The 17,519-nt window shown below is 40.2% G+C and overlaps 1 protein-coding gene across 6 annotated transcripts in view; it reads left to right on the top strand.

The window, feature by feature from the left end:
* Positions 1-17,519, top strand: part of ACSS2 (acyl-CoA synthetase short chain family member 2) — a 50,491-nt gene that overhangs the window by 7,300 nt on the left and 25,672 nt on the right. For 4 of the 6 annotated variants that reach the window (XM_060078174.1, XM_060078172.1, XM_060078173.1 and 1 more), the window contains exon 2: positions 2,304-2,499. In XM_060078174.1, the coding sequence (XP_059934157.1) occupies positions 2,411-2,499 (89 nt within the window). In that variant the 5' untranslated portion in view covers positions 2,304-2,410. Of the gene's footprint in view, positions 1-2,303; positions 2,500-8,951; positions 9,083-17,519 lie in introns of those variants that run through there. The other 2 variants (XM_060078175.1, XM_060078176.1) reach the window with 1 other exon arrangement.

The raw sequence follows: 17,519 nt of genomic DNA, 5'->3' as shown, positions 1-17,519 counted from the left end.
AAGAAACACCCATAGTTCAACAGCTCCACCAGAAAAAAACAAAAACAAAAGCTAAGTGATCATGGACTTCCCTGGCGGTCCAGTGTTTAAGACTCCGAGCTTCCACTGCAGGGCGCACGGGTTTGATCCCTGGTTGGGGAACTAAGATCCCATATGCAGTGTGGCGTGGCCAAAAAACAAAACAAAGCAAAGCAAAACAAAAAAAACTAAGTGATCATAAAACTCAGTTTTCTTCACTCCTTGTTGATGGACGTAAATGTGGTTCAAATATAGTTTTACATAGTTTATGCCTACTAATTATCACTTTAAAATATTTTTGAGTATACACACATACTCAGTGTAGTTGTAACAGCATGGACTTTAGAGTTAGATCCATTTGTTCCCTCTTTAATGGCCATTTAGTATTCTATTGTTATCACTACCAGTATTGCTAGTTTTTATCAGTTTTTTCATTATTGGGCTTTAGTGTTGTTTCTAGTTTCACTATTATAAATAGTGTTAGTATAAACATCTATTGAGTAATCTCTTTTTTTCCTTTGGTATTACTTTCTTAGAGTGGGTTCCCCAAAGTTGAGTTAGCAGATGAAAGGTTATTAAAAATGTTATGATTCTTGTCAGGCATTGCCCTGCTGTTCAGTAAACTGTGCTAATTTCTTATAATGCTGTTATCATATAAGAGTATCTGTTTTCTAGGGCCACTCAGGCATTGAGTTTAATCTTTCTTTTAGTCTTTGCTAGTTTTATTGGCATCTAATGGCACCTTGGGGTTGATTTAATTTGGATTTCTTTAATTCATTGCAAGTTGTACTCCATGCGATTTAGCTTTCAATTATATTCTGTCTTGTATATTCAAAAATATTTTATGTTAGTCTTGTCTCTTTAATCAGATTATATAAACTAAATCATCTAACCTTGAACAAGTCACTTTACCTCTATAAATTTGATTTCTTATCAGTAAAATGAGGGGGTGATAACCTCTAAAGTTCCTTCCATTGTTATGGTTCTAAGTGTCTCTGTCTCCTCTAGCTCCTGATCCAGTACTGAGATTATCCTAGGTGTTCTGCAGTTGTATGTTTAACCTGTTGAGTACTTTTTCTCCAAAGTAGCCAGGCAAATATTTCAAGATTATAAATCTGATCATGTCCTTTTCCTGATTCAACTCCTATGATGGCTTTCCATTGCTCTTAGGGTAAACAGCAAATTCCTTATGCTTAGAAGGATTGCGTTATCTGCCCAGTTTATGCATCAGTTCCTGCTATTCTTTCTGTAATTCTCAGTGCTTCGGCCTAAGGGAGTTCCTCTTAACACATACCCTTGGTTCTTTTCTGTCCCATAGTAATGTCTTTCTTGGTGGGGGAGTGGAGAAAAACTCCTATTCATCTGTCAGATTTTAGCAACAATGTCTTCCTCAGGGCAGTTCAAATGGTGACTTAGTAAATGTATAACCTTGGGCAAATTATTTAACCTCTCTGAGCCTGGATTTTCAAATCAATAAAATAAGAATGGAAATAAGGCCTGCCTCCTAGGGTTGTAGTAAGAACTAAATAAGATAATGCATTTAAGGAGCTTAAAGCAACATCTGGCACTCAGCAAGTAACACTTGGGCAAGTAGTAGTAGGAGAAAGAGATGCTCATTTTAAATAATTGCTGAGAGTGAATGAACAAAGTAAGCCTCCTATGTCATGGAAGGCTCTGTGGGTAAAGGATTTGTTCCTTTCACTAATTAGTTCATTTAAAAAGTTACTGATTGACTACAATGTACTAGGCATTGTGGCTACAATTTAAATAGACAGTGAAGGGCCTCCCTGGTGGCGCAGTGGTTGAGAGTCCGCCTGCCGATGCAGGGGATACGGGTTCGTGCCCCGGTCTGGGAGGATCCCATATGCCGCGGAGCGGCTGGGCCCGTGAGCCATGGCCGCTGGGCCTGCGCGTCCGGAGCCTGTGCTCCGCAACGGGAGAGGCCACAACAGTGAGAGGCCCGCATACCGCAAAAAAAAAAAAAAAAAAAAGAAAAGAAAATAAATAAATAAATAAATAAATAAATAGACAGTGAAAAATGGAGTGGCAGTTTTGAGAAGGGAGGGAAGAAATTTGAGTCAAGATTCAGCCCATGGGAATAGAAGGTGGTTTAGGAGTATGGTGGGTGTTAAGATTTGATAGGTAGGTAGAGGAGGGACCCAGGTGGTAGGTCCTAGAGTACAGGGCAGATTTGTGACTTGGTCCTGTGCATAGACTGGTAAGCCATCTGAGGAGAAATATGTCTGAGAAGCTAAGTGATGTCTGGGCTTCCTTTTCTGTTGCAGAGTTTTGGGGAGACATTGCCAAGGAATTTTACTGGAAGACCCCATGTCCTGGTCCATTCCTCCAGTACAACTTTGATGTGACTAAAGGGAAAATCTTTATTGAGTGGATGAAAGGAGCAACTACCAACATCTGCTACAATGTACTGGATCGAATTGTCTACGAGAAAAAACTTGGCGATAAAGTTGCTTTTTACTGGTAAAAACATCTATTTTATAGCCTGTGGCAGATAAAAAGTCATCCTCACATTTATATAGTGTTTTGTAGTTCACAAAGTACCTTAAAAATCCATGAATTCATTTGTTGCTTACAACAACCCAGAAGAATAAGCAAAGTATCTTTAACTTAATGTCTCAGGTGAGGAAAAATACCTCAAGTAAGTTAAATGACTTCCCTAAAATCACATAACTAGAATGTGACAGAATTGACATTCAAAGCCAAGTGTCCTGACTTCTAGTCTAGTGTTCTCAACTTGGAGAGGAACAAGGTGAGAGGGTAAATGGAAGCAAACAGTACTAAGTAGCTTTCTTTCTCATTCTTGCTTTGGGAGAAAAATGGATATTGGATTTTTTACTACCACTACCACTGTTATCATCATTACCTTTGGTTGAGCTGTATGACAGACACTGTGCTCAAGTGCTTAGCAAATATTATCATATTTGATGCTCACAGCAACTAAGAATACATTATTTATTTTCCTCATTTTACATATGTGAAAACTGAAATTCTGAGATGTAGATAAATGACTTATCTGAAGTCATACAACTAGTAAGAAGCAGGGCTAAGATTCAAACCCCGGTAGCACAATTCCAGAGTTTATACTCTTAACCATGACACTATACTATCCTTTTAATTTCTTATACTAGCCTCCCAACTTAGCTTTGCAAAGTAGGTATTCTTTGCTCCATTTTATAGCTGAAGAAATGAAGCACACATCTGTGCTTCATAGTGAATAAGGTCATAGCATGAGTAACTGGTAGAGCCAGGATTCAAACCCAAGTCTGTCTGATTCCTTGCTTTTAACACAGGCCACACTGCCTCCCCAACTGAAACTGAGAACCCCCCTCCTCCTAGCAACATAGCTTAGAGGAGGTGTAACAAAACTGAACCTGAAATAAGATCTTGAAGTTCCAGTTATTGGAGTGTTGCTTCTGCCACCAACCATGAGCACTTTGGGAATTGATCTATTTTTCTTTAAGTAAGCCAATGGGAGCACGTTGGTATTTCATGGAAGAATTAAATTGGTAGTCAGTAAAAATTTGCCCAGTTTGTGTGATATATTGAGAAAAACCCTAACCTGAGAGATAGGAAACTCAGATTCTTATTCCAACTGTGCCATTCACTTGCTGTGTAACCCTAGGCAAGGCATTTAACTCTCTGAAAGTCAGTTTCCTCATTCATAAAATGGGGGTAATAATTCTACCCTTGTCTTTATCACTAGATTGTTATGAGAATCAAATATGATATTGTAAAAGCATTTATTTGTTCATTGGAAAACAACATACAGATGTGAGTGGTCTGTTATCACATTACCATTGTTCAATTTGGGGTCACTTTGCCACTGAAAGTCATGGCCTATTATGCCTGTTGAGACTTTGTTTAGCTCCTACCCTGGGACTTTATGCTTCAGCTCCAGCTGACACTTGGGCCCACCTCCTAGGTTCCTTAGGGATCAAAAAACCTTTAAAGATTTGCAGAGGAGATGCTTTTGTCTAAATTTGTTACCTGGTTTGAAATAATTCAGGTGCAAGGGGAAAGCACAGGCCAGAGTTGTCCAGTCACTGGATATTGCTGCAGGGTGCTGAGGCCCTTCTTTTAGTTCCCCTACCATCCATACCTGAACAGAGCCTGTCTCCACATTTGTAAAATGAAAGGAGTAGATTAGATCGGTGTTCTCCCAAGAATGCTCTAGGAACCACTCACTAACTAGTAGACATATTAGCAGGGGCTTCTTGATTCATGAAACAAATGAGACTGAGAAGTAATACATAATAAATTACGTTTGTGGGATTCCCAATGTATATTAGTATAGTAAAGACTCCAAGAAGTCCTACAGTAAAGATACCTGATTAATTTTAACATGGGATTTCTAAAGTTTATTTGAGCCTCAAACACATTTTGCAGCATGCTATTAACATCAAAAGAAGCAGTATTCCATGGAACACCAATTTGGGAAGCACTCAATTATATAATCTCTACATTTACTTCCAGTGCAAAATTCTGTAACTCTATATATAACAAGACATTTTCACTCCAGTTTTACATTGGTCACTCAACCAATAAGAATTTTTAAAGATATTGGTTATACAGCCCTATGTTAGGTGTTATGGTACAAGGGTAAGAAGAGTGGAGACAAGTACCACACTGGCCATTATTATTCAATTCTCAAGCTACAGATAAATCACATTTGTTAAAAGAAAGTAAAGTGAAAACATGCGAGATACTTGGTTACTTCCCTTTTTTACCTCCATATTTTAAAAATAATATGCTTAAACTGCTATTTCTTCATCTTTTTTTTAGAAAGTATTGACTTCCTTTTATGATAGATGAGAATTCAGTTCTTGTATATTCCTCCAGCTTCCTTCTCTTATCTCCTCAGTATAATTATACCTCTGTTTTTGAGTTGATTTAAAAATCAATGTTTATGTTAGAATAATCTATCACAGTTGCATTTCCTTTTATGTAAAGATTTTTTTTTCACAGAAGTTAAAAATTGCCTGCCATTTTTCTTGCACTATTTGCCTTTGTCGTACACTCAATTTTTTTCAAACTCTCTATCATATAATTTATTCTCTGAAGTGCTCTTTTTCTCCTTTTTCCTTTGTCTTGGAGCCCACCTTCTTCCTGCTCTAATTTCTATTAATGCTTTTAAAGTGACATCTTTTCAGTGATTTGCTCCAGTTGATATACTTCTTATGGAGCCATAGTATGACTTTCTTTTCAACCTAGGCATTTACATAGCTATTAGAAAACCACATTTGTAGGTCACTTCTTGTTTTAGGGCATATCTTATATACATACTGAAATAATCCACAAAGGAAATAGTGCTCTTAGGAAAGTACTCCAATAAGCCAAAAAAGAACAATATTAAGGAAGAACTTGGCCTTTTACTTTTGGCTTGACACATTGTAAATACTCATGGAAGAACAGTATTTTTAGAATTTGAAGTGACTGTCTTAGAGTCCATCTAGGCCAGCTCTCTTTACAGATGGGTAGATTAAGGATCAGAGAAGCTAAGTGATTTGCTTAAGGGTGATAAACCTGCTTGGAGACAGAGCTGAGACTAATCTCCAGATATCCTCACTCCTAGTCAACTTCTCTTTTTACCATATGATACTACAGTGGACCCTTGAACAACTCGAGGGTTAGAGGTGCCAACCCTTGCACAATCCAATCTGCATGTAATTTATAGCTGGCCCTCCATAGCCTCTGTATCCGAGGTTCCACATTCACGGATTCAACCAACAGTGGATCATGTAGTACTGTAGTATTTACAATTGAAAAAAATCTGCATATAAATGTATTCATGCATTTCAAACCCGTGTTGTTCAAGGGTCAACAGTACTTCATTATTCTAGCTGTGCAGTACTTGGCTGTGACCAGTGAAAAGAGAAATTAGTCCTATTAGTTAAATTAACTTTAAGTTAATTTGCTTAAAAATGTAAAATAAATGGTGTCATCAGGTTTAAATGGCCCAGACCCTTTAATGAATGTAAAATAGATTTACATTCTATTGGGGAAGACCAGACAGGCCTACATGAAACAGCCTGAAAGCAATTATGGGTCAAATTGCAAAGAGCCACTTTTACAAATAGTTCACAGAAGGGAGAAAGCATTGCAGGGAGGCAGTATAACATAAAATTAGGAGAATGTGTTTTGGTGTCAAACTAACCTAATTTGAGTCCTGTTTCTGCCACTAACTAGCTTTATGATTTTGCACAAGTTACTTAGCCTCTTTGAGCCTCAGTTTTCTCAACTGTGAAATGTGGATAAAAATAGTTTTTATCTCATGGAGTTGTCAACTGAACAGGATTGAAAAGGATAACAACCCATGTGTCCAATTCCTGGCACATTGAAAGCACTCAAATATTAGCCGCCATTATTATTATATTGGGACAGTGAGATGACCAAGTCTGTCTAGAGTAAAGGGTTTATGTAGGGAACAATTTATTCATTCAATACTTATTAAGAACTTACTATGTACCAGGAAGTATTCTGAACAAACAGGCAAACTCTCTGCCCTCATGGAGATTATATTCCAGCCTAAGGAGACAGACAATAAACAAACCAACCAACAAATATGTGACAGGTAGTGATAAGTGCTATAGAAAAATACAAAGCAGTTTAAGGAAAAAGGAATGACAATGAAGAATGGGGATTGATAAGGGAAGCACTCTCTGATAAAGGTGACATTTGAGCAGAGATATGAAGGAAATGGAGAGTGTTATGCCCATAGCTGGATTGGGAAAGGGAAATATTCCAGGTACATGGAAGAGCAAGTGCAAAGGCCCTGAGATGGGAGTGTTCTGCTACCTGGGGTGTTTGAATGCTAGCTAGGAAGTTAGTGTAGCTGAAGCAGTATTAGCTAGAAAAACAGAGTAGTAGGGAATGAGGTCAGCAAGACACTAGATTGTATAGAACCCTGAAAGACTTTTGGGTTTTATTAACAGTGAAATGGGGAACCACTGGACAATCTTGAGCATAGAAGTGAAAATGATTTGACTTATGTTTAGAATCTGTCTTTGTGTTGAGAATAGACTGTAGAAGGGCAAGAATAGAAGCACGGAGATCAATTGTGAGGCTATTATAGAAGTCCAGCTGAACAATGATGGTGATTTAGACTTTAGTAGTAGCTTGAAGGTGGTTAAAAGTGGTCAAAATCTGGATTTATTTTGAGTGAAGAGCCCATGGAATTTGCTGACTTGGATTGGATTTGAGGAGTGAGAGAGAGAGGAGTCAAGGTTATCTTCAGCAGTGGATGAGGTCCAGGAATGGGACATCTTGAGTATTTTTGGAGACCTATGAAAAGATTTTATGCAGGGGAATGATGCAGTCACAGCTGGGTTTAAGAAGATTAATCTGGATTCATATGGAAGTGAGAGTGGAAAGTCAGAGAACTGAGAGTTTTGTTATTCAAGGTAGAGATGCCTGAACTGGGATATTGCTGGTGGGAATGGAATTGAACAGTGAAATGTTAGAGTAATTTAGAGGAAAGAAACCAACATAGGTAACTGGGTGTGTAGATGGTGGGGGCACCAACAGAGAAAGTGAGAGAGGTGTCAAGGGTCCCCTTAGTCTATATAACACTTTACCTCTTTCAGAGGCACACAGTCATCTGATCCAGGGGCTAATTTGCCCTCAAGACTTTGGTTTTAACCTCTCTTGCACTTTCTTCCCCCTAACATGGCAGGTAGAAGTGTTAGTGGGGATTTATGTGTATACGTGTGAGAAGGAAATCAGTAACAAAGTTATTAGAAAAGTCATTCAGGGAGAGATAGTCAGTGAGGGATATTAGAGGTAGCTCAAGGAGTTAAAGGGATACTGGCAAACAGTGGGAGATTGGGGGATTAAGTAAACAGTGGGAGATTATGGGGAGTGGGTGGAAAGAGTGGTTGATGGCTATTATTCTGGTGATTTATATGAGCTGTTCAGTCTCTAGGTTATTCCAGGAGAGGAACCCAGTCTCCAAAGCTCAAAATATTTGGTATAGTCCATTCCTTCTACTTTTTGCTTTGGGTTGCCTATGGCTATCGTTATCTCTATACCATCTCCCCCTTCAACCTCAGCTGAAATCACTGAAATATCTCTCCACAGGCTCTGACTATTATTCAGTCCTTCCTTAGAAACTTCTGAGAAGCAGGTGACTTTAGAACAGAAGCTCTGCTCTCAGGATCCCTGTATGTTCCTGAGTATGAGTTCCAAAATATGATATTTAGAACTGTCCAGATCCTGGTGGGGTATGTGTGAGTGTGTGTATTTGAGGAGGTGGGGATGGTTGGGAAGGTGAGATAAGCCCATGGTCTGACAAGGAGAAGATTGTCAAGGTGACGTGGAAAACCAGAGCCCTAGAGTGTGTTGCCTTAGCATTCATGTCCAAGGACTGCGTTAATTATCTAGGTCCATGTTCTGGAGTTCATTTCAGTGAACTAGATGATCACTAGTTGATCACTAGTTCAGTGAACTAGATGATCACTATGGGAAGGGAGGGACTTTTTTGTCCTCCATCTATATCTCCACTGGTTTCACAATAGTGTATTTATTTATTCAAATATACCATTTGACCCTTGAACAATGTGGGTTTGAACTGCATGGGTCCACTTATACGGAGATAATTTTCAACAGTAAATACTACAGTACTGCGTGGTCTGTGGTTGGTTAAATCAGCAGATATGGAGGAATCAAGGATATGGAGAGGCAACTGTAAGTTATATGCAGATTAACCCCTATGTTGTTCTAGGGTCAACTGTACTTGCTAAGGAAAAATACTCATTTGAGAAAGAAGATGGCCTCAGACCATTATCTTCCCCTCTCTGGGCCTTCCCTTTGTGGGAGTGGTGGGAGATGAACTACTGATACTCTGCAAGGTCCCTTTCAACACTGACGTTTCAGGATTCTGTGACTGTTTCTGAAGAGGAAGTTGTTTTTAGAAGTTCTATTGCAACCTGTAGTGACTCTATGGTGACTCAGTAGGCAGGCTGGGCTTCTGTTGAGATGATGAAAGAAGAGGAGGATTTTAGAAGGGATGAAGAAGCTGAGGAAGAGAATCTGATCCCCTTGTCTGGTAATATGAACACTTTAGCATAAATGCTTTAAACTAATGGGAGATATGTGGGGAAATAACTATTGCTGGGAACAGTCTTTCTCCACTTGAATCAGGCGGGCAGATTGTGGAGGAGGACTGGAGGATTTCATGTTTAAGGTGGATCTCTAATTTTCTTCTCTCACTTCCCCTGAGTTTCAGACTCTTGATGCCTTAAAGAGCCACTCCCTAAAGTGATGGAAATGAAACAAGTAGGCTGTGCTGTCCAAGTCACTAGTCACTTTTTGGAAGTAGGTGGGATATGAATAATAAATGTATTATAATAATAATAGTATATGTTATACATTAATATATGTACTAACATATGTAATAATAAGTGTGTAATAAATGGAGACTGTCTTGAGGCCTGACTCAGTGTCCTGAGCCATGTCAGCTACCTGAGTTTGTGTCTGGGCTGACTTCTTATACAGGTATATTAAGTAAATATTTAATGAGGAGAATGGCTTTAGATAATGACCTTTTTCTGAGCCTTCTTTATCTCACTGGTAAACTGTCTGGGGTGAACAGGATACTTGCTAAAGTTACTTCTGTCACTGACCTTCAGAATTTCTATCACAAATGTAGGGAACTGCAGTGGCAAGGCAGCTAGGAGAGGTTGGGAAGGGGAGGAACCCAGTACTGGCCTCTTGTCCTTTGAAGAGAGCAGGTAGTTAGGTGGGAGCATGGGTTCTTGCCTTAGGGAGGCGTCACATTTACAACAGTAAATACAAAAGGCTTGGAGCTGAAGATGGGCCTTCTCCCTTTTCCTGGATTTGGTATGGGAGAGTTTCATCACTGGTAATGATCCCTAGCGTCTGATACCTTGAACCTCTGTGAGAATTTGAGACTCTCACTCCCAGACCTTTGAGGTCCACTTCCTGTACAAAGCAGGAGTTGTAGCCCCAGTATCTCCATCCCCAACAATTCTCATAAGTGATCATTCTGATTCTGGAACACTACCAAGACCACAGAGTTCACACAATACCTATCCCATTGTTAGGCAGCTCTGTTACAAAGTTCTTAGATATATTACCTCTGTATAACTTTATCCCCATTCTATCCTCTTCCCTTGGTCTTAGTTCTCTGCTCTGGGGCCACATAGAATAATCCCATTCTTTTCTCCACAAGGCATCCCTTCAGGTATTTGAGGGCAGTATCCCTTTGCCAGGCTGAATGTAGAATTATAGATATCTAAATCTAGAAGATGCCTTGAAGATCATCTAGTTCAGTAATTTTCAATTTTCTAAAAGCATTAGAATCCTTTTATTCAAATATAATATGTATAGTGATTGACAGGATCTGTTCTATGCTTGGGTTTCAGTAACTACTCCCTCAAATTGAGCAAATTGCCTCACCTTTTTAAACCTAAGTTTTCCCATGTGTAAAATGGGAACAATAATAGTTCCTAGGGACTTCCCTGGTGGTGCAATGGTTAAGAATCTGCCTGCCAACGCAGGGGACATGAGTTTGATCCCTGGTCGGGGAAGATCCCACATGCTGCGGAGCAGCTAAGCCTGTGCACCACCACTACTGAGCCTGCGCTCTAGAGCCTGCAAGCCACAACTACTGAAGCCTGTGCACCGCAAATACTGAGCCCACCACCGCAACTACTGAAGCCCGTGTGCTGCAACTACTGAAGCTTGCGTGCCTAGAGCCCATGCTCCGCAACGAGAAGCCACCGCATCAGAAGCCCGTGCACCCCAACGAAGAGTAGCCCCCTCTCGCCGCAGCTAGAGAAAGCCTCCACACAGCAACAAAGACCCAACATGGCCAAAAAAATAACGGTTCCTAGATTGGTGTGAGGAATAATTGGAATAATCTGTGTAAAGGGCTTAGTGCTTGGCAAACAGTATGTTAGCTATTTTTATCATTATGCCAAAGCCTCATTCCTAAAACAGGAAAAAAGCAGAGCTGATCTGGTTGAAGCATAGATTGGAGGACCAGAGCTACATTCTGTTGGCTTCTTTACCTTGTCACTGTGGTCCCTGTGAGATATGTGTGTGGAACCTCCAGGGATTTGCAGAACTCAGTTTGAAAACCCCTGACCTAGTCAGTGCTCTTGTTTTATGGATGAGGTAGTCCTGAGTCCACATTCCCAGGTTCCTTGTATGATACAGTGTCTTGAACAACTCCTTCATCATGCATGTTGGTCTCCTGTTTACATACTCTAGTTGGCCAATATCATTTACTAAGTACTCTACCTATGGTATGCCCTGGACAGGGAATTATCACCATTCTTTGCTCTGACCTTACATTAGCCCCATTGACAGCCACATTCTACCACTCAATTTACAATCTCCCATAATGCCTAAGACTTTTCTATTTATTCTAATAATAAACTATGTCTCCTCTGTGTTGTACGTGTATAATTGTTCCCTTGTTTTTTTGAACCTAGGTATGGTTCACAAGAACACTTGGCAGATGAGGAGCTTAAGGCTCAGAGAGTGGAAGTGACTTCGCCAGATCACATAGCAGTTGTAACTTGTTCTGGACAGAAGAACACTTACATTCTTTGTTATAGACACTATGCTTCTACTTCACAGACTTAGCTTCTTTGACAATCTGTCACTTATCTAGCCAGTAGTTTACTTAGATGGTTTAGGGCTGGCTTTAGAAATGTTGACTACAATTTATAATGACAGTTTATAAGGCTAAACACATTAAAGGGCAAACCTCAAAGAAATAACATCCTTTCCTTAGCTGAGATGTGTTCATTCATCCATTCATTAAACAACTTCTTTTAACTGAATATCTACTATATATAGTCTGCATACTACCTTGAGAATAGTGGGTGGGAGGCATAGGGCAATAGCAAGGGGACCAGTAAGAGGTCACTGACAACAGTTCAGATAAGATATGATAATGGAGACAACAGTAGAAGCTGTGAAAAGTGGTCAGATTTTTTATTTCTATTTTTCTGGCCGCACTGTGTGATTCATGGTATCTTAGTTCCCTGAGACACCAGGGATTGAACCCGGGCCCTTGTAAGTGAGAGCGTGGAGTCCTAACAACTGGACCACCAGGGAATTCCCCAGATTTTGGAATATTTTGAAGGCAGAGCCAATAGGATTTGCTGATGAACTTGATGTGGGGTATAAGAGAATGGAGTCAAGAAACAAAGGTTTTTGGGCTTCCCTGGTGGCGCAGTGGTTGGGAGTCCGCCTGCTGATGCAGGGGACACGGGTTCGTGCCCCGGTCCGGGAGGATCCCACATGCCGTGGAGCGGCTGGGACGCTGAGCCTGCACGTCCGGAGCCTGTGCTCTGCAACGGGAGAGGCCACAACCGTGAGAGGCCCGCGTACCGCAAAAAAAAAAAAAAAAAAAAAAAAGAAACAAAGTTTTTTTTGTCTGAGCACTGGAAAGATGGAATTTCTATTAGTTGAGTTGGAGAAGAAACTGGGAGGAGAAGCTTTGGGGGAGGATCAGAAATTTGTGGTTCATACACAGAGACGTAAAATTGCAATTGTGACAGGTGCTAGGTAGCCAATGAAGAATTTCAAGTAGAGATATGACATATCAGAGTTACATTTTGAAAAGGTCACTCTCTTGATCATGTATATATTAAAAAAAACAAAAACCTAGAAACCTACCTGAGGATCTGCAGGCAGAGGTCTCAAACATTGCTTTATGACCTTCGGCAAGTGATGACACCCTTCTGAGCCTCAGTTTTCTGACCTTTCAAATGGGGATAGAAAATCTTGTCTTGCCAATCTCAAAAAATTGCTACAAGGATTAGCTGAGTTGAAAGACAAGAAAACACACTGAAAAGATTTATTACTGTGAGATGGTGCTAATACTCATACATATTACACATGTCTAAGGGCACTGTTAGGCAGAAGGATTCAAGACTGGCAGCCACATACGACTTTTCTATACTTTACAAAATGTCCTTCTTTCCTCTGATGAACTTAACTTCTTTTCTCAAACTTGGCTCAAAATCCACCATTTCTAGGAGGTGTTTCATGATTGACCACACTTAAGTTATTTCTTTTGCATTCCTTTGGTGATTTCCTACTCCTGCATTTTCTTGTTCACCTTGATTGCTGTTTCCCAATATTGGCCTGATGTGTGGTGGGTGGTTTAGATCTCTCCAATTAAAGATTTTAAGTTTATGAGAGTAAGGACTAGCCTCTCATTCCCTTACTTTCCTAATTTGGCAAGCAGTAGGCACTGATCATTGGGTGGCACTCTGGCAAAAATCATCCATTTCCAGTCCTCTGTGGCTTGGGAGTTTAGTAGGTAAAAAGTTTTGAGGTGGAGGAAGAGCCTTTAGTCTAGGAACCTCTCTAACTTTTCCTTACCTACAGAATAAAATTTAAACTAAGCATTTGCGGCCCTATATATATGAGCCCTCTCTAGTCTATTTTATGAATCTTTAAAGTTTTGAAACATTCTTATATTTATAGAAAAGTTACAAGTATAGCTCTTCCTCAGTTTCTGGGGCCTGTGCTTAGGTAGAGACAGGAGAGTGGAGCTGACATGCCAGTGGCCTGGTGCTGCGTCTGTAGCAAAACCTGTGTGGCCCCCCTGAGACCTTTTAAATCCCACTTCAACCAAGAGCTGAAGCTAATCAGCAAATATGGGCTCTGAACAAACATGAGGTCTGGAGGGTCAACTTTACTCTGGCCAAGAGCTGCTGTTGAACGCCTCTATTTGAAAGCAACACCCTGCTGCAGTGACTCACCTGCATCCAGGTGCTGTACAAGGGCAAGGTAAAGCTGGATTACCTGGGTCTGAAAATCAAGGATTTTTTGGAGAGGTCTTCAAGCTTGCCTTGGCCAAGTGTATTCACCATGCCTGAGTGCTGATCTGCCAGCACCATATCAGGGTTTGTAACCAGGTAGTGAACATGAGTCCTTCATTGTCTGCCAGGACTCCCAGAAGGACTTCTGTCTTTTCCCTCTTCTCACCTTACCGGGAGGCCTCACAAAGAGGAAGAAATGCCAAGAAGGGCCAGGGTGGGGCTGGAGCTGGCAATAATGAGCAAGTTTAAGCTCCTCCATCCCCTCCAACTGGTGGATTGTCTAATTTTCTAGTCAGATAATAAAACAGGATCAACACTTAAAGAAAAAAAAGGCAAGTTGCAAGTACAATACAAATAACTTGTTTCTTGAACCATCTGAGAGTAAGATGCAGACCCTGAATAGTGTGTATTTCCAGCAAGGACTTTCTCCTGTATAACCATAATACAACTATCAAAATCAGGAAATCAACACTAATACACCACTACTATCTAATTCTCAGACTCCACTGAAGTTTTGCCAGTAGCCCTAATAATGTCCTTAATGGCAGAAGGATCCAGTTCACAATTATATATGACATGTAGTTGTCATGTCTTTTCAGTCTTCCTCAATCTAGAATAGTCCCTTAGTCTTTTCTTGATTTTCATGGCCTTGACATTCTATCTTTTCAATCTTTTTTTAAAACAATTTTTTTAAATAATTTTTTTTAAATTAATTAATTAATTAATTTTTGACTGTGTTGGGTCTTCGTTGCTGCACGTGGGCCTTCTCTAGTTGCAGCGAGCGGGGGCTTCTCTTCATTGCGGAATGGGGGCTTCTCTTCGTTGCAGTGCGCGGGCTTCTCATTGTGGTGGCTTCTCTTTGTTGCAGAGCACGGGCTCTAGGCACACGGGCTTCAGTAGTTGTGGCATGCGGGCTCAGTAGTTGTGGCTCGTGGGCTCTAGAGCACAGGCTCAGCAGTTGCGGCGCACGGGCTTAGTTGCTCTGCGGCATGTGGGATCTTCCTGGGCCAGGGCTCAAACCTGTGTCGCCTGCATTGGCAGGTGGATACTTAACCACTGCGCCACTGGGGAAGTCTGAGATTTTTTTAAATTTTATGAATTTTTCATCAGAGACCCCCAAAGAGTTGCCAATTTAAAATTTTATGAGGTAAGGATATTTTTCAAACCGCAAATATCAACTTATGTCACTATCACTCAATTAAAAATAATTTAACTGCATAAGAATATGCATAGCAAAAAGTGTAGTCCTTTATATCAAATAGATTTAGCTTTATGAAAAAACACAACCGATAGATGAAAATACTAGTATTTAGGATTGTCACTGGCCTGTAGACTGGCCTGTGCTTTTCCACTTCTGCATCTAAGCCACCCTTGTTCCTTTCTCCCTGAATTGGTCTGTTCCTTTTCTGGGCCAATCTAAACCTTGCTTATTCTTTAAGAACCATTTGAAATGCCATCTTCTTTGTGAAGCTTTTCCCGATTCTCCCTTTCCGACTCTCTTTCTTGCTCTCAGCCAGAATGAATAATAAAATCCAGGCTTAGAAAGCACATTTAATGAAATATTCCACTCATTTATAGTTGAGGCATCTGAGACCCAGAGAAGCGAAGTAATTTGCAAAAGTTCTCACACTGTGAAAGGTGGTGAAGCTTGACCTAAAAATCTAGTTTTCCTGACTCCTAATCCAGAGCTCTTTCCCTGTCTATTTGTTTCCCTGTCTATTTGTTTCCCTGTCATTGTAGCATTCTTGCCCAGGAATGAGAGAGCTTTAGTTGGGATGTAAGGCTTTGAGAACAGCTCTCATCTAAGGTTCTAAGGTCTGATCTATTTATTAAAAGCCTTATGGTTTTACTAGAGAATCATTATTTATTTATTTGCCCTGGAATACATAACATAGAGTTGTCCTTGCAGGAAACATTTCTGTAGCATATCAACACATGCATTTCTGATTGATTTTTTAAATTGAATTGTATACTTTATATTTTTTTAATTAATTAATTTTTATTTTTGGATGTTTTGGGTCTGTGTTGCTGCACGCAGGCTTTCTCTAGTTGCGGCGAGCAGGGGCTACTCTTCATTGTGGTGCGGGGGCTTCTCATTGTGGCTGCTTCTCGTTGCGGAGCACGGGCTCTAGGCACATGGGCTTCAGTAGTTGTGGCACACGGGCTCAGTAGTTGTGGCTCATGGGCTCTAGAGCACAGGCTCAGCAGTTGTGGCACACGGGCTTAGTTGCTCTGCGGCATGTGGGATCTTCCTGGGCCAGGGCTTGAACCCATTTCCCCTGCATTGGCAGGTGGATTCTTAACCACTGCGCCACCAGGGAAGTCCTCTGATTGATTTTTGATGAAAGGCTCATTTTTGAAACCAGTGTTTGTTTCTTTTTTGACCATGTTTTAATACATGGAAATCTATCCAAATGAGCAGTCAGACAGGCCTCTTGTGGAACTTTAGTTTCAGTTACTCTTGAGGATTACTGTCTTATCTTTTTTCTTCTTATTATTATTATTGAAGTGTAGTTGACTTATTATATTAGTTTCAAGTGTTCAAACTACAATATTGTAGTTTGATATTTTTATGGATTATACTCCAAATAAAGTTATTAAAATATTGACTGTATTCCCTGTGCTGAACATTACATCCTTGTAGCTTATTTATTTTACATCTAGTAGTTTGTACCTCTTAATCCCCTTCACATATTTTGCTCCTCTCACCACCCCTTTCCCCCGAAGGTAACACTAGTTTGTTCTCTGCATGTGTGAGTCTGTTTCTGTTTTGTCTTATATGACATCCAAACCGACAGAAACCTAATTTTTTTGTATGGACAGCTGTACTCCACAGACAATCCATGAGCTTCTAGCAGCAGAGTTGTTGTTGTTGTTGTTGTTAGATTCTTTTTTCCTTTGACTTTTATTGTTTTAGGTCTTACATTTTAGGACCTTTTATTATTTAGGTCCTTGATCTATTTTGAGTAAATTTTCATATATGCCAGGTAAATACAACTTATGGTCAGGGAAGGGTTCAACTTATGGATAGTCATGCTCCATGGACAATCCACTAGCTTCTAACAGCAGGTTTAAAAAAAATTAATTTTGTAGATATTTATAGAAATGTGTCAGGCACTGTACAAAGTACAAAGAATGTAGCAATAAGCATGAGAAATCTGGTCCTTGTCCTCACGGAGCTCACAACCTGATGGGGGCAAGACTTTTACTTGTGAGCCAGAATTTTATTTAGGAAGGAAATGTTGGGGATAATGTATTTTTCCTTATTTTCAGAGGCAGTGGGGACATGTCTCTAGGAGCAAATGGGTGTACAAGTGCTCCTGTGACACTTGAGCATTGATTGCCAAGGACTGTGAATATAGACATACGTGGGCTTCCTTGCCTGAGGTTTTGGATCTTTCAAAATCTTCAGAATACTGAAGAGGTCTTGGTGGGTATGATCTTGACCATAGGCTAAAGCTGAAAGTGGATGGGAGTCTTCTCTGCTTCTTTACAGTACTCCTGGATTCTTAAGAGAGAGGCTTCTCCATGTTCATTTAGGTATAATCCAAATTGGTATAGTGGAACAGACACTAGCCTGGAAGTCAGAAACCTGGAACCTAGTTACAGATTTCTCCTGAATTCTCCTTGTGTGGCCTTGGCAATCCATGTCCTCTGGATTTCTTGTATCTCTAA

This window comes from Mesoplodon densirostris, chromosome 16, assembly GCF_025265405.1.
Source record: "Mesoplodon densirostris isolate mMesDen1 chromosome 16, mMesDen1 primary haplotype, whole genome shotgun sequence".
In the NCBI taxonomy this organism is placed as follows: domain Eukaryota; kingdom Metazoa; phylum Chordata; class Mammalia; order Artiodactyla; family Ziphiidae; genus Mesoplodon; species Mesoplodon densirostris.
This window is presented reverse-complemented; position numbering and strand designations above follow the sequence as displayed.